The 25836-nt window shown below is 51.2% G+C and overlaps 11 protein-coding genes across 11 annotated transcripts; 5 read left to right on the top strand and 6 right to left on the bottom strand.

Moving 5' to 3' along the window:
- Positions 1-694: 694 nt before the first annotated feature.
- Positions 695-1391, bottom strand: VTN00DRAFT_2137 (uncharacterized protein; the record flags this gene model as incomplete). The annotated part of the gene is made up of 4 exons (XM_069428322.1): positions 695-861; positions 915-1218; positions 1272-1305; positions 1360-1391. The coding sequence occupies 4 exons, from the start codon at positions 1389-1391 to the stop codon at positions 695-697; spliced, it is 537 nt and encodes a 178-aa protein (XP_069292839.1).
- Positions 1392-2419: 1028 nt separating this feature from the next.
- VTN00DRAFT_2136 (uncharacterized protein) lies at positions 2420-4574 on the top strand (the record flags this gene model as incomplete). Its single annotated transcript, XM_069428321.1, has 7 exons — positions 2420-2559; positions 2608-2668; positions 2719-3255; positions 3309-3694; positions 3750-3961; positions 4032-4498; positions 4557-4574. 7 exons carry the CDS (start codon positions 2420-2422, stop codon positions 4572-4574), a joined length of 1821 nt encoding a protein of 606 aa, XP_069292838.1.
- Positions 4575-4802: 228 nt separating this feature from the next.
- VTN00DRAFT_2135 (uncharacterized protein) lies at positions 4803-5961 on the bottom strand (the record flags this gene model as incomplete). Its single annotated transcript, XM_069428320.1, has 2 exons — positions 4803-4854; positions 4928-5961. The coding sequence occupies 2 exons, from the start codon at positions 5959-5961 to the stop codon at positions 4803-4805; spliced, it is 1086 nt and encodes a 361-aa protein (XP_069292837.1).
- Positions 5962-6279: 318 nt separating this feature from the next.
- VTN00DRAFT_2134 (uncharacterized protein) lies at positions 6280-8450 on the top strand (the record flags this gene model as incomplete). The annotated part of the gene is made up of 2 exons (XM_069428319.1): positions 6280-6755; positions 6836-8450. 2 exons carry the CDS (start codon positions 6280-6282, stop codon positions 8448-8450), a joined length of 2091 nt encoding a protein of 696 aa, XP_069292836.1.
- Positions 8451-8988: 538 nt separating this feature from the next.
- Positions 8989-10672, bottom strand: VTN00DRAFT_2133 (uncharacterized protein; the record flags this gene model as incomplete). The annotated part of the gene is made up of 3 exons (XM_069428318.1): positions 8989-10193; positions 10303-10333; positions 10391-10672. 3 exons carry the CDS (start codon positions 10670-10672, stop codon positions 8989-8991), a joined length of 1518 nt encoding a protein of 505 aa, XP_069292835.1.
- Positions 10673-10962: 290 nt separating this feature from the next.
- Positions 10963-12710, bottom strand: VTN00DRAFT_2132 (uncharacterized protein; the record flags this gene model as incomplete). Its single annotated transcript, XM_069428317.1, has 2 exons — positions 10963-11640; positions 11700-12710. 2 exons carry the CDS (start codon positions 12708-12710, stop codon positions 10963-10965), a joined length of 1689 nt encoding a protein of 562 aa, XP_069292834.1.
- A 1406-nt stretch (positions 12711-14116) lies between these two features.
- On the top strand, positions 14117-15055 carry VTN00DRAFT_2131 (uncharacterized protein; the record flags this gene model as incomplete). The annotated part of the gene is made up of 2 exons (XM_069428316.1): positions 14117-14770; positions 14852-15055. The coding sequence occupies 2 exons, from the start codon at positions 14117-14119 to the stop codon at positions 15053-15055; spliced, it is 858 nt and encodes a 285-aa protein (XP_069292833.1).
- A 923-nt stretch (positions 15056-15978) lies between these two features.
- VTN00DRAFT_2130 (uncharacterized protein) lies at positions 15979-18145 on the top strand (the record flags this gene model as incomplete). Its single annotated transcript, XM_069428315.1, has 8 exons — positions 15979-16394; positions 16497-16961; positions 17023-17100; positions 17163-17398; positions 17469-17580; positions 17651-17755; positions 17842-18020; positions 18105-18145. The coding sequence occupies 8 exons, from the start codon at positions 15979-15981 to the stop codon at positions 18143-18145; spliced, it is 1632 nt and encodes a 543-aa protein (XP_069292832.1).
- Positions 18146-19259: 1114 nt separating this feature from the next.
- VTN00DRAFT_2129 (uncharacterized protein) lies at positions 19260-20387 on the bottom strand (the record flags this gene model as incomplete). The annotated part of the gene is made up of 1 exon (XM_069428313.1): positions 19260-20387. The coding sequence occupies one exon, from the start codon at positions 20385-20387 to the stop codon at positions 19260-19262; it is 1128 nt and encodes a 375-aa protein (XP_069292831.1).
- Positions 20388-20730: 343 nt separating this feature from the next.
- VTN00DRAFT_2128 (uncharacterized protein) lies at positions 20731-21945 on the top strand (the record flags this gene model as incomplete). Its single annotated transcript, XM_069428312.1, has 2 exons — positions 20731-20764; positions 20861-21945. 2 exons carry the CDS (start codon positions 20731-20733, stop codon positions 21943-21945), a joined length of 1119 nt encoding a protein of 372 aa, XP_069292830.1.
- A 1071-nt stretch (positions 21946-23016) lies between these two features.
- On the bottom strand, positions 23017-24680 carry VTN00DRAFT_2127 (uncharacterized protein; the record flags this gene model as incomplete). The annotated part of the gene is made up of 4 exons (XM_069428311.1): positions 23017-23247; positions 23340-24055; positions 24128-24272; positions 24519-24680. 4 exons carry the CDS (start codon positions 24678-24680, stop codon positions 23017-23019), a joined length of 1254 nt encoding a protein of 417 aa, XP_069292829.1.
- Between the last annotated feature and the right edge of the window lie 1156 nt (positions 24681-25836).

Below are 25836 nucleotides of genomic sequence, written 5' to 3'. Positions count from 1 at the left end.
GCGCAAGCGAGGGACACGGGGCGACGCGAGAGACGCGATGTTTCTGGAGGACTCCGGTGAAGTGAAGTATCATATTCACTCGGAAGTTGGCGTGGTCACTAGGTTTGTCACTATCAAGGTCGATGTACTCTGTTCACGATGACATCCGCCACCTGTAAGTTGTCTCAGAAGTCACCAATGTCATAGATTCTTCCAGCGATAGAAGCTTGCATGACAGCAGCAATTCCCTCTAGTCTAGGATAAGCTCAGCAGAGACAGAACGACGAGCAACTTGAAGAGACGTGAGGAGAGAAAGTATCCTCTACCTTGCAGAGCCCATGAATTCGAAAGAGGCCTGATGCCCAAAGGCAGTCACACGTGTACCAATGAGCATCACGGATAGAGGCTTCATGAGATTTCCAATAGCAGGGGCTGCAGGGAGCCGTGCCATTTTACATGTAAATAAAGGGCTTAGTCGATCAAAACCTGACGCTGAGAAAGAGGACAAAAGTGGGAATACTGTAGGAAGGAGAGGTCATTTAGAAATATTGTGCACAAAGTGTGGATTGAATTGTTCAGTTCATGGAAAAGTTAAATTCGCCAAACGCCATAGAATATCCAAATGAGTGGAGGAAATCATACAGAATCGAGCGCTAAACCTGTGTGAAATCACAGTTGTCAGAAGCTGCCAGGATTTGGGATTCCGTCCAAGTGCTTAGCACAGCCGCTGGCCGAGGACAGTTCCATAGTACATCGTAGCCAAAAGGCTAACCAGGTTAACCAGCGTCGAATATCCGTGCAGTCTACCAAATTTCTTGTTCAGAGCCTGCATCTCCTTGGAATGTGGAGGAGGGTCATAACTCTTCTTGCCGTCGCGAATTTCTGCCAATCAAATCAGCTACGGCGCAGAAGATACTTCTGAATACATGACAGACCTTGCTGCATTCTCTCATCCTTCACCTTAACGGTCTTCGGTCCAAGGACCAGAAGGTTTGTGATACCGGTGACAAAAACAGTCGCAAGTGGCAGCAGAGTGGTGAATCGGTTTTTGGGGGCAAGGACTCCATTGACGCTAGAAGGACCCACGCCAAGAACAGTTCTCTCTCCGGGGAATGTCAGTGCGGTAACAATTGGAAGTGCAGTCTGCAGTGAGAAATAAACCGGGAATATAGCGCTCTGTAGAGTTGAAAACTGCGGGCGAGAAAGCGTTCGGAAGGAAATGATACCGCCGATGAAGGACTGGCTCATTCTAAGCTGTTGAATCAAGACAGGGAAAAGGAGAACAGGCGAACCTGGTAGATCTGTGAGCCTAACAAGGTGCCATAACTGAACAAGTCAGTTTCAACGTACAATTGGGGTGTAGTGGGCTCAAAGACAGACCTTAAGATATGGAAGGATCCGAGGTCGAACATTGTGAGATTTGCGGGGTATGAAGGCTCCTTCCTAAGATTCCTAAAGCTACTTCAACTTCAGTAGGTATGGAGCCCTCCGTCAGCGTTGATCAGGAAGAACCGGAGGGATATCAGCTGTTGATGAGAGCTTGCAGAGGTGAGGTCAACATAAAGTCGCTGTGGGATGCGCCGGAGGTGGTGGGTCGGCGGCACCATCGGCAGCCCAATGGCCACGCGCTCCCCAGATCGAAGAGCGTCACTCGATTCTAGGGCGCTGGGAACGAGCACGGCCCGGCTCCAAAGCCCACGCACCCCGACCAACGTCATGTCATGTGCCGTCGCGTCTGGGAGCCCGAAAGGGAAATAGTAGCACGCGTCTGCCTGGCCCTGTAGCTGCCCGCAGATAAAGACGTGCAACCAGCGCTGTCTGCAGCGGGCAATGTTCCTTGTTCTCTTTTTACTTGTACCTTAAAGCGACATTCTTTTCTCATCTATAAAATGGCGGACAAAGAAGCCACGGTGTACATCGTTGATGTCGGAAAATCCATGGGAAGACGTGGCCATGGAAGATCGATGTCTGATCTCGAATGGGCAATGCGGTACATCTGGGATAAGATCACAACGACTGTATTACTCGCTGTATATCGTGGATACTATGCATTCGAACTAATATTTCTTTAGGTTGCTACAGGACGGAAAACAGCAACAGTTGGAGTCGTTGGTCTTAGGACAGATGGTCTGAGCAACTCGAGCATTTCCAGAGTAGCTTACTGACAGAGCCCTAGATACCTCGAACGAACTTCAGGAAGATGATAGCTTTGCCAACATTTCCGTGTTCAAGGAAATTGGACAGTGCGTCTCTTCTCCGATTGAAATTTTCGCGGGCTAACAGCGGCCAAGGGTCCTTATGCCTGATTTACGAAAACTGCGTGAACTGATCAAGCCGAGTAATACTGACAATGGCGACGGTACGCTGTATGTATGGAGAAGAACTAAGAGACCAACCTAACTTCGAATTAGCTATTTCTGCTCTTATCCTTGCTATACAGATGATCAACACATACACCAAGAAGCTAAAATACAAGCGCAAGATCGTCTTGGTGACCAACGGAGAGGGGCAGATGAGTAGCGAAGGTATAGACGAAATCACAAAGAAGATTAAAGCGGACGATATCGAACTTGTAGTTCTGTATGTGTTTGCCGCTATCAATGTGTCCATCAGTCTAACTTTCTTCAGGGGTGTCGACTTTGACGATCCTGAGTACGGCTTCAAAGAGGAAAACAAAGATCCTGTGAAGGTAGACGGAACCTTTACGTCCATCAATATCTGATAAACTGACTATTACAGGCCGAGAATGAAGCCCTCCTAAAAGATCTCGTTGAAGACTGCGATGGAGTCTATGGGACGCTGGAACATGCTGTGTCGGAGCTAGATATCCCCCGGGTAAAAGTCGTCAAAGGAATACCATCATTTAGAGGAGAGCTTCGACTCGGGAATCCAGAAGAATATTCGTCCGCCCTCTGTATTCAGGTGGAGCGATACTACCGGACCTACGTCGCCAAACCGCCAACAGCCAGCTCCTTTGTGCTTCGTTCCGATATCGCAACTGGACAAGAGAGCGCAGAGTCCTCTGCAACCGCAGTGGCAGATGCCGCCAGTCAAGAGGGAGAAACAAACATACTAACTGCCGTCAGAAGTGCACGGACATACCAGGTGACCGATGAGGCTGCCCCCGGGGGCAAGATTGATGTGGAGCGAGACGACCTTGCCAAAGGCTATGAGTATGGCCGGACTGCTGTACATATCAGCGAGGCTGATGAAAATATCACCAAACTGGAGACGGATGCCGCCCTAGAAATCATTGGGTTTATTCAAAGTGATCTGGTATGTGCTTGACTTTCGAATATCGTTAGCTACAGGCTAATCCGCTTAAACAGTACGATCGATACATGCACATGTCCACGGCCAATATCATCATCGCACAGAAGACAAACGATAAGGCGATCCTTGCCTTATCATCTTTCATACACGCTTTATTCGAGTTAGACTGCTATGCCGTGGCTAGACTCGTTACGAAAGAGAACAAGCCTCCGCTCATTGTATTGCTTGCACCCTCGATCGAAGCAGACTACGAATGCCTGCTCGAGGTTCAGCTGCCATTTGCTGAAGATGTCCGCTCATACCACTTCCCTCCACTGGACAAGGTTGTCACCGTCTCCGGAAAGGTGGTCACGGAGCACCGGAATCTACCGAATGAAGATCTACTTAATGCAATGAGCAAGTACGTTGACAGCATGGAGATCATTGACAAAGATGAGAGTGGGTTAGTTATGGCCAAATAAATGCTTGAATATAGACTTGTTCGCTAAATGACATAGGGAACCTGTTGATATTGTGCCACTGGAAGATTCATTCTCACCACTGCTCCATCGAATCGACCAAGCAATCAGATGGCGTGCAATTCACCCAAAGGATCCAATCCCTCCCCCTTCGGAAAGATTAACCAAGTTCGCACATCCACCAGAGGATATACAATCTCGTGCGAAGAAATACTTGGATAGACTCATCACAGCAGCTGATGTCAAAAAAGGTTCGTTTCCCTAGTCTCCTATCGAATACATTCAGATATTATATGTCCATGATACTAACTCCAAGCGCAGTGCCACCGAAAGTTAAAGGTCGAAAACGTGACCGGGAGGCCGAAAAGCCTCTGTCTGGCCTCGATGTTGACGAGCTCCTCCACCGCGAAAAGCGCACCAAGATCTCTCCAGACAATGCCATTCCAGAATTCAAGCAGACGCTAGCGAGCACGGAGAATATCGAGGCCGTAGGCGATGCTGTGAAGCAGATGTCCGTCATCATCGAGAACCAGATCCGGCACAGCCTGGGCGATGCCAACTATGACCGGGTCATCGAGGGTCTGGGCGTGATGAGAGAAGAATTAGTCGGATACGAGGAGCCGGTGTTCTACAACAACTTCATCCGTCAGCTGAAAGACAAGATATTGAAGGAGGAGCTGGGTGGGGATCGGCGCGAGCTATGGTGGCTCATTAAAAGAAGCAGGGTCGGCTTGATCGATAACAAACTATCAGAGCGATCGGAGGTAACAGAGCAGGAAGCCAGAGAGGTGAGTTATTCTAAACCTGGCTTTATTTCTAACAGTCTTTATTCCTAACATTATCCAGTTCCTGTCCTCGAAGTAACGCCTTCGTGCTCCGGGGGTCCTCCAAAGGTCTCATGTTGTTCCTAACGCCGTAAATGTATGAAAAAAAAAATCGGTCCGGAGTGCACGCTGATCGTGGAGTGGCGACTGTAAATGCCGAATGAGGGTATAAGACACTCTTGAGTCCCAAATACCATACCCACTGGTAAAATAGCGTAATCAAAGATGAAATACGAGAAAGAACCACATGTTGCTCCAAGACTCCATTTCAAGATAGCTTTCCCACTCTCTTCTTGCCAATCTCGACTTTCCGTTGTACCCTAGCCAGATCTGTCAGCACAATAGCCCTATAGAAGCATAACGGCAAGAAACACGATTAGGTGGCCCACTAACCTGACCACGTCCTCATCGGCGAGCTGGAGAAGCTCGTTCTGGATCTCCAGCTCGTTGTTTATAGCAATACCCAGCTCCTTCTGTCTGGCCACGATCTTTCTAAGTTCTTCAATGTTAAGATCCTGTTCTTCCATAGTCTGCTTCTGCAGCTGCAAGACGCCTTGGTTATCGAGTTCCCGCGTTCTGTCAGTCTCCTTCCCGAGGACTCTCCCCGATCTAGGTTTTTTGGCGCCTACGAGGGCCTCTTTCTCCTGCGCCGATGCAACCGCCGTGTCTAGCCTACTCTTCGTCACCATGGCGTTGTGCAGATTCTCGAGCCCGTCCTTCTCTTTCCTAGCATTTGCAAGCAGATCCTTCCTCCGTCTGATCTCCCCATCGCCCAGACCACCGCCTCCCCAACCACCTGACTTGTCACCTATGTTCTTGAGCCCTTCTTCCAAGGCCCCGATCGCTACCCCGGCCTTCACTAAGCAACTCTTCGCCTGCGCTGAGCTCTCGTGCTGCTTCTGCGGGGTTGTAGCCTGGTCTCGTCTCGTCAGATGTAATCTCGCATCGTGCAGGTGCGCCTTCATGTCCCGGTAGCAATCCAACCACAGCGTCGGGTCCGTGATCGGAGCGCCCCCAGCACCCGGCTCCGTGATGGCGGCATGCAGTTTCGATGCCGTAGTGCCATTTGAGCCTGTAGCAGTGCTGGGAAGGTTCAGGAAGGACCTCCAGGCGCTGGTGTTACGCCATCGCGGGTCCTCTGCTTCGTTGATGACGCGCAGGTACTTCTCCAGGCCCTGGCGTCTCTCCTCTCGCAGGGTTGGATTCTTGACCGTGTTGGAGAACCAGGTCTTCCCGGGCAGAGCAACCGGCGGTGGTGAGCCTGCCTGGGTCACGAGAGCATCATGAAAGGCTGCAAAATCTGAATAGCGTTTTTGGACTGTATACGACCGCAGCGGCAGCCGCAGGGTGATATTATAGATAGTGTAGGGACTGGCGGTGTCGGAGATGGTCGTGGTCGGTATCGAGATCTCGACATTCGGAGCCATGGTTGGACGCTTCGACAAAGAGATAGAGGAACTGGCAGCTTATATGGCAGAAATCAGGCAGAAATCGAGGGCCAGCTCCAAGGCAAACGCGTCACCGAACTCCGCGTCGAAGGGGAGGAAGGGAAGGGAGTTAGTTGGGTCACTGACAGCGGCTTGGTTATGACGCAGGGTGGGCACCGATGCTCTGCCCCAACGGCGGTCTCGCCCGCTGTGGAACCGTCGCCGACCGGAACCAGCGATAGGCAGCGGAGATGAACTCGCGATATCAACATCTCCAGTAATTCGTTTCTGCAAAGACCCTTCCTGTCAATTGTTAGCATGACACAGAGCCCCGAATTGATCCTGGAGAGTTCCCCAGAGAGCCACAGCAATCCATCGTCTCGACCAAGCTCTCCAGATCTCCATGCCTCCATCCCGCCGCCTGCCAGGCAGGACACGGTCCATTTGACTCCTCCTCCATCATATGCGGCTATATGTCCTCCAAATCATCAAAGTGTACAATTAGATTCTGATGAACCGTCTGGCCATCATCAATTATGGATCCATCAAGACCCCCGTTCGTCATCCACGCAGTCACTCGTTCCCTCGGTGGACGCAGATGGGAGACGAAAACTATTGCTGGTTTATATCCATGGTTTTATGGGAACCGAGACGAGCTTCAAAAACTTCCCTGCGCATGTTCATGGTCTTCTCACAAATGCTCTGGCCGAGTCTCATGTGGTCCATTCGAAGATATACCCCCGATACAAGTCCCGAAGAGCAATGGAATTTGCCCGTGATGATTTTAGCAAATGGTCCGTTCCGTGCTCAAGTCACCCATAATCTAACACCTGCCTACTGCCATAATGAATCTGTGCTGAAACTTCCTACTCAGGATATCTCCTCATGAATCAGAAAATACAGATGTCATTTTGCTCGGTCACAGCCTGGGCGGGATCCTTGCTGCGGACGTCGCCCTTTTTCCCTCTGAGAGTGGCAGTAGCGAAATCTTCAAACATCGAATCTTAGGCATTGTTAACTTTGATGTCCCATTCCTTGGACTCCATCCTGGCGTGATCAGCACTGGCATCACGAGCCTATTCCGTCCCAAGACAAAGCCTCCCAGTCCTCCGGAGACAAATGATGTATCTCAGACAGACGGAACGGAGTTCCTATCCAGCACGTCAATCAGTGATCCCAACTTTAACCCAGATTTTCCCAATGATGTCCGGTTGCCGAAACGGAGCCAACTGGACAGTGCACTCCATTTCATCACGAAACATTCTTCCCGTTTGGCCAGAGCAACTGCTGAATATGTTTCTTCCCATATAGAATTCGGAAGCTGTCTTGCGGACTATCCTGGTCTCAAAAGCCGGTATAGAAGGATCCGGGAGTTGGAGGACGTGGATGAATATAGCCGGAAACGAGATGCATACGGTCGTCCCCTGCGACGCATCAGATTTGTCAATTATTACACGGCAAGTACAGGGTATATGAAGCCTAACTCTCCAAATGGATGCAGACAAAATGGTCAATCTGAACCTAAAGAAGCGAGTGCTCCTTCGGAGTCGAAGGGACAACCGTGCACATCAGATACCGTCATGCATCAAAAGACGTCAAGAGAACCAAGCCCACAGATATCCGTGGACGGTCCTTGTGAAGAAGAAATGAACAAGTCCTATAATCAATCGGCCATAGAACCCGAAAAGCTCTCGGAGAACGACCCACCAAAGGCACCCGACGGTTCAATAGAACCACCAAGAAATGATTGCATGTCAGAAGATACGCGGAGCGACTTATCTACCCGATTGTATTCCATTTCAATATCTCTAGCTGAGTCATTCCCACAACTCCCGCCTCTACCAGATCTTCCAGACGAGCCCTCACAGTTCGACCCGTCCCAGTTTCCTGACAAAGATACGCTGAAGCTCGCGCAGAAAGAACACTCACGACAGGTGAAAGCATATGAAAGAGCGAAGAAAGACCGTGAAAAAGCCATCAAGGATCGACAGAAACTGATAGCGAAGCGAGAAAAAGCTGCCACGAAGCAACTGCACCAGAAGCAACAAGTCATAAAGGAAGAGAAGGATGAAAAGAACAGTGTTACCGTCGAGGAAGTCGCTGTCAAGGAATCGGTGACCCCGATTCCTCCACCGCTCCCCCCTCGGAATAATTCAAGCACGGCAACTCTTGACCGGAAGCAAGCAAATGACCAAGACTTCGCCCCTGAATCCAGGACAGCCAAACTCCCTCAAGCTTCGACACCACCAAAACCACCCAAGGAACGAAAATTCTGCGCCTTACCCAAAGACGCAAGCGGCAACCCAGACCCATTATGGGTCAAGGTGTACATGGAAGGTATCGACGAGGTCTTGGCCCATCAGTCGCTATTTATCCCGAACAACACGTACGAGAAACTCGTCGGAGACACCGCGGATCGAATTGTGGAATGGGTGCAGGAGGATCAGACGAGGAGGATGATCTTGGCTGAGACGGAGATGGTGGATTGAACTCGACACTTCACCAAGGCAGGGACGGATGGATGGCTGTGAGCCGTGCCTAGGCTAGGCGGACTCTGTTGACATCCATCCTTTGAGACAGAAGGTCGTGACTGACGTCCTTCTTCTTATTTTTGTTTTGTTTTGATTTCACGAAGTACATATTGTCTTTCTTGTTCCACTGGAATTCAGTCATCGATCATCCCGATACGATCGCTATGCTTTTGTCGATGATACTATAGATATACCTCTGATATGACTTCAGTACTGTACATAAATATGTCTTACGAATGCACCATTGAGACTTCCTTTTCACCGAGAGTAGAAGTATCACTACTTCGTATTTATAAAAAGAATAAAACGGGGAGATACGGTTACATCCCAGTATACAAGATAAAGGTCTCAAAAAATCCGGGGTATCTCGCATTGCATACATATCCCTATCTAAACTGACACGACAACTACGCTCACATAAAACGTTCTTAAATTGTAACACAGGTGCAGAAAGAAAAAGAAAAGGTCTGGTCCACTGCCAGTATCACAATCACCATCACCACATCACATCCTCATCCCATATCTCCCGCGCATCAAGCAGGTCCCGCTGCCCGTAGAACTCGCCCACCACGGTGAGAATCATGTCGAGCATCGCACGGGTCTGTTTGATTGCGTCGGGTGATTTCTTCTCGGCGGCAGCTTCCACCTGTACCTCGGTGCGAGTGGCTGTGGCTGTCTCTTTGGCTTCTTCTTTCTCAGCTGGTTGCTCCGGTTCCTGGTTGAGTTTTAGCATTGCCTGGAGTCGGGCTTTGGCTGCTTCTAGGTCTTCTGGTTGAGGTTCTGCGGGACCATCGGTATCTTGGGAGAAAGATATGTCCATTGGATCGATATCGCCTTCGGTTGCTTCTTGATCTTGACGTCTTTCGTGGTCAGTGGGATGCTGCTCAGCACCAACATTGACCTGGACCGGGACCTCTTCGTCTCCCTCTCCAGTCTCGCGACTGTCTTCCCGAAACTCGTCCGACTCTTCGACCGAGCTCCGCTGCTGCTGCTGCGCAGCAGTCGCAGCCATCCTTTCCTCCCTCATCTTCCCCAGTATCTTCGCAGCCCTCTTCCCCAGATCCCGAATCTCGCCCACCTCCTCACTGCTCATCTGCCCAACGTCCCTACACCTCCCCAGCAGACCCCACGCCCAGGCCCCGATCCTCCTCACTCGCGCAGCATCCCCGCTCTTGACATTCTCCGACATCAACCGGCCCATGATGCTCAGCACGCCCAACACGCTGTCCATGTCCATACACGCCAGCTGCACCATCTGCGGGTCCACCGCGAGCAGGAGACGTCGCCATTCCGAGCGCGCGGCTTTCGAGTTCCGGGGGAGGGAGATCGGGTGGTCGTCGTCGAGGGCGGCGACTGCGGAGGCTGGAGGGCAACATCTTAGCGTCGATCGGAGCAGGAGGAAGCGGCGGCGGAGGAGAGCGTAGTAAGATGTCTGCGCGTCCGTTTCGGCGGTTTCGTCCTCCAGGGCGTCGCCATTGGCGGTCGCTGTTATCGTTGGGCGAGCGATGTAGACGCCGTCGGAGTAGAAGGCTTGTTCTTCTTCTGCTTCTTCTTCCTCTTCACCCTGGGTCGAAACCCTCCCCTCCGCCTTGTCGGGTACCGTTGTTATCGTTGTTGTTGTTGTTGTTGTCGTCTTCTCCGCGACTATCACCGTCTCGGATGGTTGTTTCGGCGCAATAAACAGAGGGGGTAACGAATTGGCTTCCGATCTATAAATTTAACAAAACAGAACATATGAGATACCGCTCATCAGCGTTCGAGATCGCAAGAAATCATCATCATCATCCGCAGGCTGGGACAAAGGACAGACGCGCAATGCCGACAGATTTAGCGAGCGGGAACTGGAAAAGAGAGAGAGAGAGGGATGTGGTAAGAGGCAAAAGAAAAACTTACCGGACCATGCGAAGATATTCCAAGCCATCTTCCGGGTCACCGTAGAAGAGCTCATCGCCGACCGGATCGTCTAGTCCTGGGAACGCGCTCTTCTGGCCGTAGACGGGGTCGTTGCGGGGGCGCTCGTATGGGCTTATGCTAGGCGCGGTCGACGGTAGGTCTTCGTCCTCCTCATCTTCTGCTGCGTAGGAGGCACGAGGTCGTTTCACGTAGGGCGAGCCGCCGGGCTCCGAGGTCGGTGGTTTACGCTTGTCGGGCATATTTCCAGCCGTCTGGGGACCGTCCATGAGCAGATGAAAGAGCAAGATGTTCTCGGATGCAGGTGGTTCATAGCTAGCTGAATATTTACCAACGTCTCCGGGAGCTTGGGCCACCCGCCGCCGGTGACACGGGCCTGGACCGTCCGGCTCCGCAAGCAATAGGTACCGTCTATTAATTCTACGTTACAATGCCATGAGCTATGTCTTCTAACATGGGATATGTATTTCATAAATTCCGTTATGGTCTACTAATTGGGGTATTTCCCTATGAACCGTCCGGTTGGACGTGGGGTCGAAAGGCTGCATGAGCCTCGCGCTCATGGCCGCAGACGCTGAGGGTCGCGAGGGAACAAGGTCGCCAGACGAATGTTGGGGAGACCCAGGAAGAACTGCAGGATACGGTTCAGACCCAGTCCACCACCAGCGTGAGGAGGGCAGCCCTGGCGGAAAGCAGCCAGGTAGTCCTCAAACTCCTCGGAGTTCGGGTCAAGACCCTTGGCCCTCATGCTGTCTTCCAGCTCCTTGGCGTCGTGGATACGTTGCGCACCGGACATGATCTCCTCACCACGCATGAAGAAGTCATACGAGTTAGAGAATTTCGGGTCCTCGGGGTCAGCCTTGGTGTAGAACGGCCTGACCGCCATCGGGAACTTGTCGAGCACGTAGAAGTCGGTGTCGTACTTCTCCCGGATGATCTGTCCCAGCTGCTTCTCCATCGCAGTGGTAAGGTCATTCTCAAACCTCTCCTGCTCGGAAACGTCGACGCCAGCTTCCTTCAGCAAGGCGACACCGTCCATGTATTTCAGTCTCAGTGCCTTGCCGCCCTTGGGAAGCTTGAAGTCGCCTGCCTTCGGATACGACTTCTGGACAACAGCAATCTGGTCCTTGTACCTCTCCTTCAGCTCAGTGAGGATGAACACAAGAAGATCCTCAGCAAACTCCAGGACCTCGTGGTAGTGGTGGCGGAATGTTCTCTCGAAGTCAAGACCCGTAAACTAAATGCATGTCAGTACCTAGTTAGTGTTGAAAGGCCAGATCCACGTCACCGACGTACCTCAGTCAGATGTCTGTGGGTGTTGCTGTCCTCCGCTCGGAAGACTGGTCCAATCTCGAAGACACTCTCCATATCACCAGCAATGCACATCTGCTTGTACAGCTGAGGGCTCTGCGTGAGATAAGCCTTCCTCTTAAAGTACTTGACCTCGAAGACATTGCTTCCACCCTCGCTAGCCGCTCCAGCCAACTTCGAGGTGAAAATCCACCGTGCGCCACTCTTCAACATGTATTCTGAGAACAGCTGCACGATACCACTCGAAATCCATGTGATAGCCTGGCTGGTCTCCGTCTGTAGGTCGAGCACGCGGTTGTCGAGACGTGTCTTGAGGGTGACAATGGGGGCACCTTCGGCGTCAAGTTGGACACCATCCTCAACAACGTCGCTAAGAGGTGGCGGTCTCTCTGCATCCTTAACCTGCATGGGAAGCATCTGTGCTGCCTCGGAAATGAGGTAGGCCTTGCTGATGTGAATCTCCAGGTTGCTCAGGGTAGCAGATGCGATCGGAACACCGGGCTTCTTCACAGTACCGGTGACCTGGACAATAGAGTTAACATTGATACCACCAGTCCATTTGACCATCTGTCTCGATATCGGTTCCTTTGCAGCTACAACCGCCTGCACCTTCACTCCTTGTTGTCTCAGCATCAAGAATGCCAGCTTCGCACTCTGCACACGGGCATTGTCGACGCGGGCAATGACCGTCACTTCTTTCTCATAGTGTTCCTCCGAGAGCTGTTGAATGTTTGTAACGGGCTGTAGGTCCTCGGACTCGGGGATTGGACCGTAGAGACCTTTCGCGGTGTCTTCGGCGTTGGCGGCGGCGGCCTGCTGCTGGGCCTTTTCCTGCGCAGCACGCTGGGCAGCCTTCTCTGCCTTAGCCTTCTCCTTGGCGGCCTTCTTCAGGGCATTCTTGCTGGGAGCAGCGGCTCCTCCTTCTGCCGCCGGAGCAGCTGAAGCTTCTGGGGTTTCCTCGGGCTTGGGACGGTGGGGTAGACCGGAGTCCGCCATGGCTGTTATGTCTCAAGGACAAAGATTTTCGACAGAACAGCAAATGTTTTCAATAAATAACGGCGGAGGCACTTCAATTACTCTCTTATATGAGTAAGAGAAGGCGGGGCTGTGTTGTGAGTCGGACGTGCTCCAAACCACCAAGGGATCAAAGTCTTAACTGTATGATATCGAGTCACCCCGCTGAAGATATAACCCTAAGCCCTAAGAGTTCCCCGTTTTGGGATGGCGGTTATAATCACGTGAGGCGGTGATTGGTGGTCTTGGCGGAAAACGTCGGCAAAACATCGACCTCGTGGATTCAAGTTATTCCTCCGAGCCGACAGTCATTTATTTATATATATGGCAGGAAATGCAACCTCTAAACTATGCATAGTAATCCACTCGTTAACTGTCTACTGACCATCCCACCCAGATGCTGTGGAGTCCTGCAGGAACCGATTGCGTTGTCGCCTGGGGCTCATTTGTATCACCATCCTAAAACATGACAGCAGTGCATCGTTTCTCTATATCCGATGTTTACCCGACTTTTCCTTATTTAATTGATTAGACTGGACCAAATAGCCAAGGCTCAGCTCTATCTCCTCGAGTCCCAACGGCTAACCGATCCTTCCCGGCACTCTCTGGCTTACGAAGTAGATACTTCCTCCGACCGAATCGCCAAGATGTCTCTCGTGCCCTTAGTTTCACATCCTTTGTCCAGGCAGTGAGATGGAATCATTGAATTAATTCTGTTTCTGGGATAATGTCAGCTGTCGCATTCGTATTCAGATGCTCGGCAGGGCCAAGCTCCGCCACACCGCGGACCTTTTACAGCGCCCTATCAAGTCGAGATGCGTACGAGGAGGCATACGAGTCTTGCTACGTATTTGCCTTCACAACCTAGACTAAAGAACCGAGCTCAAAGAAACAAGGTGGACCTCAGACGTTTTACTATTTTCGGCTATGTTTTCTCTAGTCTCCGCGTGTGGTCATGCAAGCGAATCCGAATGCGATGATGCCGCTCATGCTGCGCCATCACTAGTACTCTAGATATCGTTCGAAACCTCAGCAGGCTGACGAATGGACCTGAAGTGATCGTTAAATGCCGCGAGGCTCGTTGTACAGAGCCGTAACGCTGGCTTGTTCTGTGTCGGAATCCTGGGAGGTCCCTGTACGTATAAATCTGGACGTTTTTCCAGCTACTCAGATACCTATACTATGTACCTGTATTCTTGCAAGTTAGCACAACATAATCCTTTAATTATTCGGCTGCTATTTTTTTGTTTGAATATTGACGTTGAACTTGCTTCCCTTTTCGATTTCAGAGAATACTGCGGTGCCCTCCAATTACTACAAGTTACACTGCTTTATTCATATTGAAAAAGTACTTGAGAAATTGAGACGTACGAATCTCCCGGTCTACAATGGCATCCGACTCCGAGGTCGATAGCATCTACTTCTACGACCCATCCCTCCCTGCCTCCATCGTGTTCACCGTTCTCTATGTGTTGCCATTCCTATACCAACTATATATGACTATCATCGCTCCACGCATGGGGAAGTACACCCACATAGGCTACTTCATCCCTATCCTCATTGGCGTGGGACTGGAGGTCGCAGGGTACGGCGTACGCTGCGGGAGTGTTGAGAGACCGGACGATATCGCGCTCTACTCCGTCTCTTCCAGTCTCATCGTCGTCGCGCCCGTTTTTGTCTGTGCAAGTCTGTACCTACTCGTCGGAAGGTTGATACAATTCCAGCTTCCAGACGCAGATAGTGGGAGGAGGAGCAAGCGTGCCCGATGGCTTCCCCGAATCTTCGTCACCTCCGACGTCTTGAGCTTCGTGATGCAGGGGTCGGGCATTGGAATCGCCGCTGCCGGTAACTGGGAGGGCACTGAGAAAGATGTAGGCTTTGGGATATTGATTACAGGACTGGTCCTACAGCTTGTCACTTTTGTTGTCTTTTTGGCCATCGTGTTCCTGTTCCATCTTCAAGCGAGGTCAGCTGGAGACGGCATTGATGGAGGCCACCGTATGGTCCTGATGGGTATTTACATATCCGGTTTCTTCATCATTGTGAGTGGCGCTGTCTCCTATGAAATAAATATATTCGGACTTTCAAAACAAGACAAAGGCTAATGGAGGGGCCTCATCCAGGTGCGTTCGATATATCGGGTCGTCGAATTCTCGCTAGGTATACCTAGCTACACGTTCTCACATGAATGGCCGCTGTATGTTCTCGAGGCTGTCCCGATGCTGCTCGCTATCACGGTCCTAGGTTGGTTCCATCCAGGCAGGTGGCTGTCAAAGTCGGTCCATTCGACGCCTGAGTATTTTGAAGCTCGGGGGAGAAAAAGCTGAGGAAAAAGTCACTGTGCGATATTTGTGATGAGTTGTTGGTAGCATCTCTTTTGTTGTGATCATTAAAGAAGGGACATATATCGAGGATCGTTCGAAGATGGTTCGTCTGTGGCAAGATCACGTTGTGTTGGTCTTCTACATATAGACAGCCTTTCCCCTTTTTGTAGGGCATTACACACCAGCCATAACAAACGCATACAGACACGGTAACCTCCAACGCATCCATCCAGGCTCCCAAGCGTCTGCATCTTGTTGAGTCAACCTGCTGCAGTGTTCTCATAATCCCGGCCACCTGGGTCAACTGCAGCCCACGTTTTTCAAGGTTAAAAATAAGCAGGTCGGGTTCCCCTGTTCCGGAGTCGAGACCCGCACCCTGGAGATCTCAGGAGCTGGGGGCCGTTTAACGGTCAGGATACACGAGCACCACGACCGAGCAAACTTGCGAGCGTGTCCACTGGTCAATTGCGAGCAAAGGGCAGATCGCTGCGTGTCAGTGACGGCGTGGGCGGGCAAAAACGACCGCCAGCGCTCATTGGCCTCGCATGTCGGGCAGGTTGAACACGTCAACGCCCTAAAACAGAGAAGGAAGCTCCCAGATAATACTGCGACGCTCGTGAGCCGCAGATGAAGATGGCCTTTTTATTATTAGACTTCCGCTAGAGCTGCGCTCGTCGGCCGCTATTATTATTTAGAGCTGGACGGGGGATCGAGTTCGATCTCGCGCTTGTAGCCCTGCGGTTTTCCCTCCCGCCTCGCTGCCTGCTTGTTTGTCCCCTCACCTTTTCTTCGTCTGTCATCCCAATTCCCGTGGAATTGCCCCTCCTTTTGCCGTGTATCGTCTTTTGCGCCTATGTGAGAGCTGTCATCACTTCTTCTGCTTGGTGTCATCTTAGCCGATGGCCTGACAGTCATCAACCGCAAGCATGGCCTTGCGCACGTCCGCCGTCAACGCAGAGGACGTTGCTGCTGGCTTCAGACAGTTCCGTGATCCACTGCCTGAACACACCACGGAGATCACTGGAATGATCGCCGATCTCTATGCCATCAGCACCGCTCTGAACAGCCTCGAGGAGTTGACGAGCTCGCGCCATTACCGTCACAACCTACACCTCGTGCAACCCGACCTGGACCTCGTCCAGGCGAGTCTGAAGTATACCTTAGAGGATGTCGTCGACTTCTTCGGCGATCTCGATTCACGGAGGACTCTCACCAGGGATGCCTATGAACAGACATGGATCGATCTTTCTACGTTCTTTAACAACGAAATTCATTACTCCCTGGCCACCCGCTTGGGGAAATATAAGCTGTTCCTCAAGGAACTGGAAGATATCATGAAAAAGTATGCTCCCATGCCCATTTTACCTACCTTCCTACCTAATCCACAATTGTGACCCCAGCGCAATCGACATCGATACTGACGATTTTCGCCTTGGCTGAACAGTAAGTCGCCGGATATAACGTTCCTTTCCGGACTTCGTAGCAATATCCGTGCTCTTCTGGTAGCGCAGGATAGTCGGTTTGCTGCCCAACTCGGCTCCATGTCTCTGGGACCTCCTCCTGCGGGACCTCCTGGACGGGAATGTTCCTTCGAGAGTGATATCGTTGAACCAGGAAGCCCCGTCCTTGGCGCGCGAGGGCCACGAATACGGCGATCGTATGAGAGACCTCGACCGCAGTCCCTATCTGTGTCATCGCCTCAATCGTCTCAGACCTCTCAGTCACCGTCGTCTGGTACCTTGTCGGACATCCCGCCATACGTTCCCGACGCTCCAGTCTCTCCGGCGACAAACTCCACCTCGACCACCACCACCGAATCGTGCGACCCGCGCGCGCCCAATGATCATTGGGCGAAGAGGGCATTTGCAAACGAATATACGGCCACGATCATCCCAATGGCGGGTCCAAGGTGAGTGGGGTGGAAGAATATCTATTCGGTGATTCGGTTCAAAGAGGTTGACACTGCACAGCTCCAAATGCTTTGGCGATCTCATACCGGGTGTAAAGCGATGGCTTGAGCGAGAAGGGTTTGAAGAACTATCCCAGTTGTAAGTTTATTTCACTCTCAAATGAATGTCTATTCTATGTCTTTTAACCTAACGACTTCTAGAACTTTCAATGGCGGTCCAGAAACTTTATCAGTCCATTTCTATGTGAGAGAGACAGACCATCGAGCACGAATTATGTGCAAAGTACCCCACGTTTCCCGGCCCAGCGAGTACTTCTGTCTTCCGCTAAACTTGCTGGAGGTTGTCCGCGAAGGACCCTGTCTTCAGCTTTGCCGCAAGCGTCGCGCTGGGACAGAGTTAGTGTTGTGGGCGAATCTGAAATTTAATACGATTGAACGTAGGTGCCAAGCAAGCGGCAGTTTGCGAGTGTTGTTTCATTCTCTCTAATAAGGATCGTGGATGTCCAGGAATGGTCCTATTTTTCTGCACGTTCCTTGCTCTTCGATCCCAGGACTGTGGGAGGCCAGTGCACCGCATTAGAGATTATGAACTCCATGAGGAGGAGGAATTGTTTGGGGGGTGAGTGACATTTTTTTTTCCAACCACCCCTTTGCTCGTTACAAGCCACATGCTGATACCTGCGTTGTAGTCAGATTGTTGATGACGGCTACCTCCATGCCCTGCGCGTTTACAGGGACACCATATCTGGTGCGGTACGGCTGCAGGCTTCCGTCCATAGCGGGGAGATGAAGCGGTAAGCTCTTTTCAAGTTCTTGTGCTATCAATTGCTGGACCAGACCCCATCAGGGAGCTAACGATCTGCCGTTATTACGGTTCTAGGTCACCCGTCTGGACAGCATTCGTCACCCACCATCTAACCAACCGTTCGTGGCTTCGCCGGGTCGACTCAAAGACGATCCACTTCCGTGAGTTGCAGCGGACCGTCTTCCTTTCGGAGGACTATACTCCCCCTCGGGGTCCGAGGGGGGAGCATGTGCTTACATTTACGACTAGGGCAGGTAAGTAGTCTCTTATATCCTTTCCGTTGTGGAATCCATTATGGGTGCCAGTGTATGTATCTTACTCACAGATCGACCTTACAGACGCCGACAGCTTTTTGAATACGCTCCGAATGTTCAGATGAATGAATTCCTTACCTTCTGGTGGACGCTTACAATAGTTTCTTGTCGGAAATTGACAGATAAGTAGCAAAACGCTGCTTTCAAACTCATTAGCATCATCGTCGACCTGCCTACCGAAAAGAAAAGCACGACATGATTATAATATTCTCTATCTCCGTTCTGCTCGAACCGAATCGAGTAGCATGAAGCGATGACACGACGCCACGAGTTTCGTTTATAATCTACCCGATCATTTCACCATATCACGTTTATAACGAATGAATAATTAATAACTGAAATGAGACGAAACGAAGGCGGAAATGTTTGTATGTACGACTGAACGATTGACGACTTGACGTGCTTCACGACGTTTACGGTCGGGTTCCGCTTCCGATCTTATATGACCTGATTTGGCACTATCAATGTGAGGGAAGGGGGTCGACCATGTTTCATAATATGCAGTTATGACAACTACCACATTATTATTATACGGAAAGCAGGAAGTGAGGAGGAATGTTCCGTGATACGCACAGTCAGCTAGAAGCCTGGCTCTTGCAGACAATTCAGCGACTAGACATCGCAATCCTTCGCCATACTTTTGACGACTGAATGGGAATAATTGTGTTATATCTTGGGATGGAATCAGGTTTTAGTTTTTGGTTGGTTTCGTATACCCAGACCCCTCCGTTCGAGAGCGAAACGAAACAAAAAAAGACGCTTCGGTTTAATTATTTTTCTTCATATTATCTATTTGTCTCTCCTCTCTCATTGTTGAGTTTTCCTTTGTCTGTCACTCTTCTTCATATATCTATTGCAAATTTCTCTTCTCAATTGGTTGGATTTGTTTTGGAGCATTTGTTCTCGGGGGGAGGGGGCCCTGGGTGGTATTTCTTGTTTTAATATATCTCGGACGAAGGATTCGTATGGCGCCGCCACTACACCGTCTCCGGTTTCGGGATAGGACGTGGAATCCGGCTTAGCCTCATGCACATATCATATCATATCAAACTCGAGCATTATCATATTATTCACATTTGACCTCAAATCTCTCATGACCCTGGGTATCTTGCACATTATACAGGCGAAGGAAAACCAAAACATCAAATACTCGGACGATGAATCGAAAAGAAGAGACAATTATGTACCACCTTGAGCCTGGGCAGTGGCTGTCAACCCACCCAGATCCCCTAACCCCTCCAAAAACATCTCCGCCTGCCTCTTCCCCCTCAACTCCTTGATCTTCCTCCTCCTTTCTTCTTTGATCCTCTCCCTCTCAACCCTTCTCTCTCTCCTTGCCTCGCGCTCTCTCTCTGTCTCCTTCCGTGCCTGCATCAGCTCTTCCATCTCCCGCTCCCGCTGCTCCTTGTCCCTCGAGAACGCGTAGAACCCTGTTCCCCGGCTCCGCACTTCGGACTCCGGGTCGTAGTGCGTCTCCTCTGGCGGCGTCGGGGAGCGGTCCCGCCGCGAAGCGAGATACGATATCTTCTCCGCGATGGCCGCATCCGGGTTGAAGGCTTGTGTTTGAACTACGGCGCCGTGGATGAGGTTCTCAGGGCGGGCGGGGCGCGAGCGATCGTGAGGGATGCCACGGGCTTCGTTGTCCTGTTGCTGCTTGAGTCTGGCTGCTCGAGCAGCTTCAGCTCTGGTGCCCGTACGTGTGCGACCGAATTCATCTTCGTATTCGACCAGGTCGACGGCATCAGCATCTGCCTCCTGCTCCTCTTCCTCTTCCTCTTCTGAGGGATCACCGCGTTCCATCCTCGCCGCTTCTTCCTCCGCCCACTTCCTGTCGAAATCGACGAGTGCGTTCCGCTCCTTTCTCCGTAGCTTCGCCGCGTAGTCATCGCCTCCTTGCTCGTCCTCACTGCTGTCCTCCAAGTGCGTCCCCCTCTTCATATCCTCATACATCCTTGCCTTCTCCTCCATCCGCCTCTTCAACCGATGCAGCGTCGTCGCATCCACCTGTCCTATATCATCCGCGCGCTTGTGCACCTGTTGCGTGTAGTCATTATCTGCAGCCTCGTCCGCGGCAGCACGCTTCTGCGCGCCCTTGTTGTGCACGGAGAAGATGTCCGGTTTGGCGGATTTGGAGGGGCGGGCGCGGCCGCGGGTGGTGCTGGCTTCCGACGCATCTTTCTTTGAGATCAGGGAGGAGAGATGGGTCGTGAAGGCGAGGGTGGAGGAGGAGGTGAGGTCTTTCTTGGTGGCGGTGTTTTTGGGGCGTTGAATACCGTAGAGGGAGTTGGAGATCTGTTGGTCGGCCATTTTGGTTGGTCCCGTGTAGCGGGATGATTTTTAGGAATTTCTAGATGCTGTAGTAGGGCATATGGCGGTGTAGAGGTTGATATGTTGACAAAGCCGTCAGATGTAGATAGCTGGAAGTCGGTGCTGATGGAGATGGATGCGGATCTAGGCTAGCGGAGGCGGAGTTCCGTCCGCGGAAGCCCAAAAAGGAAATACGCGCCCCGCAGAGAAACCCCGCCACGGACTCGCGGCGTTTTTGTCCTCGACACCGTCAACGACACGACGATCCCCAGAACAGGCTTCTTCAGTCTTATCCAAGGTCAATTGGTTATACTAGTTGGACTTTTGTTCAGACACAGTCATAATGGCCGCCAACAAGGTCTATCTCGGCGTCATCGGTGTGTTTTCGCACTGCCCCCCCCCCCCCATACACATACTATTTCTCAATATGTGAACATGTATATTTTATATATCAAGTTGCTAACATGCTCCAGGCGTTGGCGGAGTTGGCACCGCCTTTCTGAGCCAGCTCGCCCGCCTCCCTAATGCCCCGGCGCTCGTCCTCCTCGCCCGCTCGACGCAGACTCTGACGGCCCCCGCCCCGGCCTACGCCCCTGCCATCCCGCCCTCCGACTGGGCGTGCGCCGCGGCCTCCCCGTCGATCAACAAGTCCGGCCCTATGACCCCCCAGGAGATCGTGTCCTACCTCTCCGCCGCCCCAGGCCGCTCCGTCCTCGTCGACAACACCTCCGACCCGGCCCTGGCCAGCTCCTACCCCCTCTTCCTCCGCGCGGGCATCTCCATCGTCACGCCCAACAAGAAGGGCTTCTCCTCCGACCTCTCCCTCTGGAAGGACATCTTCTCCGCCGCGGCCGCGGGCTCCGCCCTCGTCTACCACGAGAGCACCGTCGGCGCCGGCCTCCCCGTCATCTCGACCCTGCGCGACCTCGTCGCGACCGGTGACGAGGTCACCCGCATCGAGGGTGTCTTCTCCGGCACCCTGTCCTTCCTCTTCAACACCTTCGCCCCCGTCTCCGGCTCTTCTGACGCGCAATGGAGCCAGGTCGTGGCCCAGGCCAAGCAGCTCGGCTACACGGAGCCCGACCCCCGCGACGATCTCAACGGCATGGACGTCGCGCGCAAGCTGACCATCCTGGCCCGTATCGCGGGCGTGGACGTCCAGAGCCCCACCTCCTTCCCCGTCGAATCCCTCATCCCCGCAGAGCTGGCTTCCCTGCCCTCGACTGCGGAGGGCATCGAGCAATTCATGGCCCGCCTGCCCGAGTTCGACGGCCAGATGTCCGCCATCAAGGCCGACGCCGAGAAGAACGGCAAGGTCGTGCGCTATGTCGGTAGCATCGATGTCGGAAAGAAGGAGGTCAAGGTCGGACTGCAGCAGTTCGACAAGGACAGCGCCATCGCGGGCCTGAAGGGCAGCGACAACATCATCAGCTTCTACACGAAGCGGTACGGTGCAAACCCGCTCATCGTGCAGGGTGCGGGCGCTGGTGGTGATGTCACTGCTATGGGTGTTTCGGCGGATCTGATTAAGGTCGTTGAGAGGTTGAGTAAGATCTAGATAGATGCTTTATATTCCGTTGTCCTCTTTTCTTTTCTTTGATTCGCGTTCTACCCCGGTGTAGAGGTGAGCGAGAAATTCTCAATTCCCAAAATTTACGATTTATACGTGTACGGGCCGAGAATTCAATATAGACACATGATATCTTTTGCAAGATGTAAATACATGCGAAAGTAAAAAAAATGAAAGATGAAAGCCTGAATCTCATTCCTCATGCGCAGTGATTGGTCAACTAGAGTCAATCTAATATTCATTGACAAAGGCTCTGAATCGATTAAACTACAAAACGACCCTTCCCACTCAGACAGTGAACCAAACCACACAAAATATCTAAAGACACCAATATCCACGATATAAACACCCTGGGGTGTATCTGGTCCTGCTGCTCTGCTCCAGCTGTACAGGAAAAAAAATCCCTGAAGGGTTATTCCATCTTTTATTTGAATATTGGATCGCGTATCATTTGCCTCGTTTGCCGGAACCCGAGAAAGATGCTTCTTGGATATGACTGTTCTATATTAGGCACATCAACGTACAGTACATACCTCCATTGGTGGTAGAAGTCGATCGATAAAAGAAAACCCCAAACCCTACATATATATATCCCTGAGGACGAATTGAAAAGCGGTTCAGTTTTAAACAATAGATGCAAAAAGAAAGGGGGAAAGAGAAAAAAAAATCAAGATCTTGTAAAATAAATGAATAAATGAGCATATACCATCTATTCCTTGGTTGCTAACTAGGTAACTCCGATAGGGGGGAATCCAACCCCCGGCTGCCGTGTTAAAGACGGCGATATTAGCCACTACACCATATTGGATTTGTTGTGGATTCTGTGTGAGTGGGGTAATGTCTTATAAACATTTTTCAACAGGTCCAGCTGTGGTAATGGTAGTACAGTACATTTCGTCTACACGCCCAGTGGTGAAGCCATTATTATCTGGGAAGTAAATGTAAGGGTCTTAGCTCGGCGCCCATCAAATAGTGCCAAGGACATCATATTATATGGGTAGGTAGTAGTTTGACATGGATGTGAGACGCGTCAACTGCGATGAGTCAATGGATAATAGACTAACTCCTCAAGAACGCCTTGACCGCGTCCCCCCACACGGGTCCACGCTTGTAGAAATGTATCTGCGGGACACTGCCCTCCTTCAGCCCGTCGATCGCCTGCGCTAGTTCCTCCCCCAGCCCTTCCTCCTTGACCTCCTTGATTGGATACGTGTACGTGTGGAACGCGAACAAGATGGCTTTGGAGGAAGGGAGACGGTGGAGGGTTTGACGTTCACAGCGGAGGAAGGTCTAGGTGTGCGTTGCGACTTAGTAACTTGCACAGGAGAGAGAAAAAGGGAGAAGCGAACAGGGGAAAGGAAAGAAAAAAGGGGTGCACATACCTTATCTAGATTCAACTCTTCAGGCTTGATGGCTTCTAACTTCTCCCCCTCGCCGCCATGAACGTTACCAAAAGCCGAGAAGAGCTCCGCGTCCGTCGTAATGCTCCAATTGACACGCTTCACATATTTTCCCACCTCAAGCTTCTCGAAGAACCGGTCCATGCTCTTCTCCAGCTTCTCCTGATAACCCGGGACGGGCTCATGGATCTTCGCCAGTCGTCGGCCCAGCTTCTTCCGTGTATCGAACCCCGCAGGGAAGCATGCAGCGTAGGCTTCAAGAATGTACTTGGTGTCACCCTCCTCCTTCTCCTCCGCTTTTTTCTCCTCCTTGTTCATGTCCTGTTCTGGTAGTAGAATAAGAATATCCTCGTCGACGACCTTGATCAGCGTCTCCAATGCCCGGATCGTCGGAGCTGCCGGGCTCAGTTCCACAGGCCATATCTCCTCTGTTACCAGATTATGAAGCATGACAGCCTTGCCGGTCTCGTATTCGGCACGGTGGAGCTTGAACATGGTCGGGTAACGGCCCGGCAGGTATGTGCCCATGAGGAAAGTGTAGAGTTCACATACGGCAGCACGGATACGCTTATCAGAGTCGTTGTTCACTGCGACGACAGTGTCATGATACTCCTTCAGGAGTGAACGACGCAGGGCAAGGCGCTCCTTGTAGGTCTTGTCCATGGGGATAAGCTCATTTGGGATTAGTGTTGAGAGAGCTGTGCCATACATTCAGCGTCCGGCTGATGGACTTATTCCAGGGAAAAGTATCTTGGTAATAAAAGACATACCCATTGTCAGGTGATACTTTGATTTGAATGGACGGAATTTCAGCGGCTCTGTGGTCTTCCAGTCGAAGTCCTCGAGAGGCTCGACTGGTGGGAAGTTGGGTGCATCAAGGGTCCTACCGCGTCTAGACGTTTGCCGAGCTTCCCTCTGTTATTATGTTAATACAAACAGTCATAATATTAAAAAGACACTCAATATGACAGAATCGTGTGCATCATGGACATAGTATCACATTTCAAGTCAATATCAAGTTCCACGTTTCGAATACAAAGCACGAGCCATGATTCGAGAGACAACCAGAAAAAAATCATATACGTTTTCGAAGAAAACAAAATATAGAAAAATAGGTATGGAAATAATTTTATATAAACCGCAAAAGAAAACCATACATACAATCTTCGAGATAAGATTCCACGCCACCATCCCCGCTATCAATATAAAGAGCATAGCTTGCGGGTCCATTGTGGCTAGTCTCGTCTGCAGGAATTCAGGCCACGAGGAGACGTGCTGTGGGACCTGACGCAGCAGGTCTTGTATGCGCGTTGTGTCGAGCATGGTTCTCGTGCAAGTTTTATTTGCAGTAGACGTCCAACATGGGTGGATCGATGGCGGCCTCCTGGATAATGAATCACGGCACGGAAGACTTTCTTTTTTGTGTTAGATACTCCTTTTTAGATACCTAGGTTATTTAGTTGTGCTATTATATGGGGATCCACCTGCCATGCCACCCCGATGCGGGGACGGGACGGGACTCGTGCAGTTCTCCACAGAGAACTGTCAACTCTCTCTCAACCTGAATAGGTAGATATGACAGAGTGCAAAGCAGGATAAGAACCCATAGAAAGAGTGAAAGAGACACGGTCAATAAAACGACCCTGCTTCCTCCCAGGACGACAGGGGGAGGATTAAAGATAGAAGACTGATATATGACATGCAAGGTTATCTCAGGTTCAAACTTCCCGATCTGGACCAGGGCCGATCTCTTCCCCGGCCGAGGCTTATCCCGACTCGGAAGGGCCTCGCGAGGCTCGGACCGCGCCAAGAACGGAAGATGCCGCCGAAGGATCTCTTTATCGATGGAGATAGTTTTGGTGATTAGGAACCTCTGGTATCTTTAAAAGAAATTTAAGAAGAGAGGTAGGGATATGCCTGAGGGATTTCTATTTCTATGCATATACAAGCATACAGGACCTGTATGATTCTCATTCTCTTCAACGGAGTCATATACTATTCTACTTCTGGAACAGGACGTGTCCACGGCCTTGAATGTGGAGACGACCTCGAATGCACGATTATTCCCCAATGAAAGGGAAGCAAACAAATAATTGCAATTGGCTACATGAGCCGCCGTAGTGTACAGTGGATGTGCACAGATTACCTAAACTCTTGCTTTTCCGTCTCACGGATACATCTGGAGTAGTGATCAAGCGAGATGGCAAGATGAACACTATATGGAACCAACACTGCTAGTTGGAAGTGAGCATTTCCGCTAATGATCGCCTTGTAATTGAAAACCTGGGAGCGAAAAAACGGTAGACTTGACAAGTCCGAAAGCTATCCGTGGAGACGGAACAGAAAAAGACGAAGAGAATACACTAGAATTGCAGGCCAATGAATTTCTGTTCAGGACCATGATAGCCATCTGCCTCCTTCGCAAAAGCCGTCTGCTCTCCACAGTCGTTACGCATACATATTATTATTATTATTAATC

Source organism: Thermoascus crustaceus (assembly GCF_041956765.1).
Source record: "Thermoascus crustaceus strain CBS 181.67 unplaced genomic scaffold VTN00scaffold_1, whole genome shotgun sequence".
NCBI classification, from domain to species: domain Eukaryota; kingdom Fungi; phylum Ascomycota; class Eurotiomycetes; order Eurotiales; family Thermoascaceae; genus Thermoascus; species Thermoascus crustaceus.
This window is presented reverse-complemented; position numbering and strand designations above follow the sequence as displayed.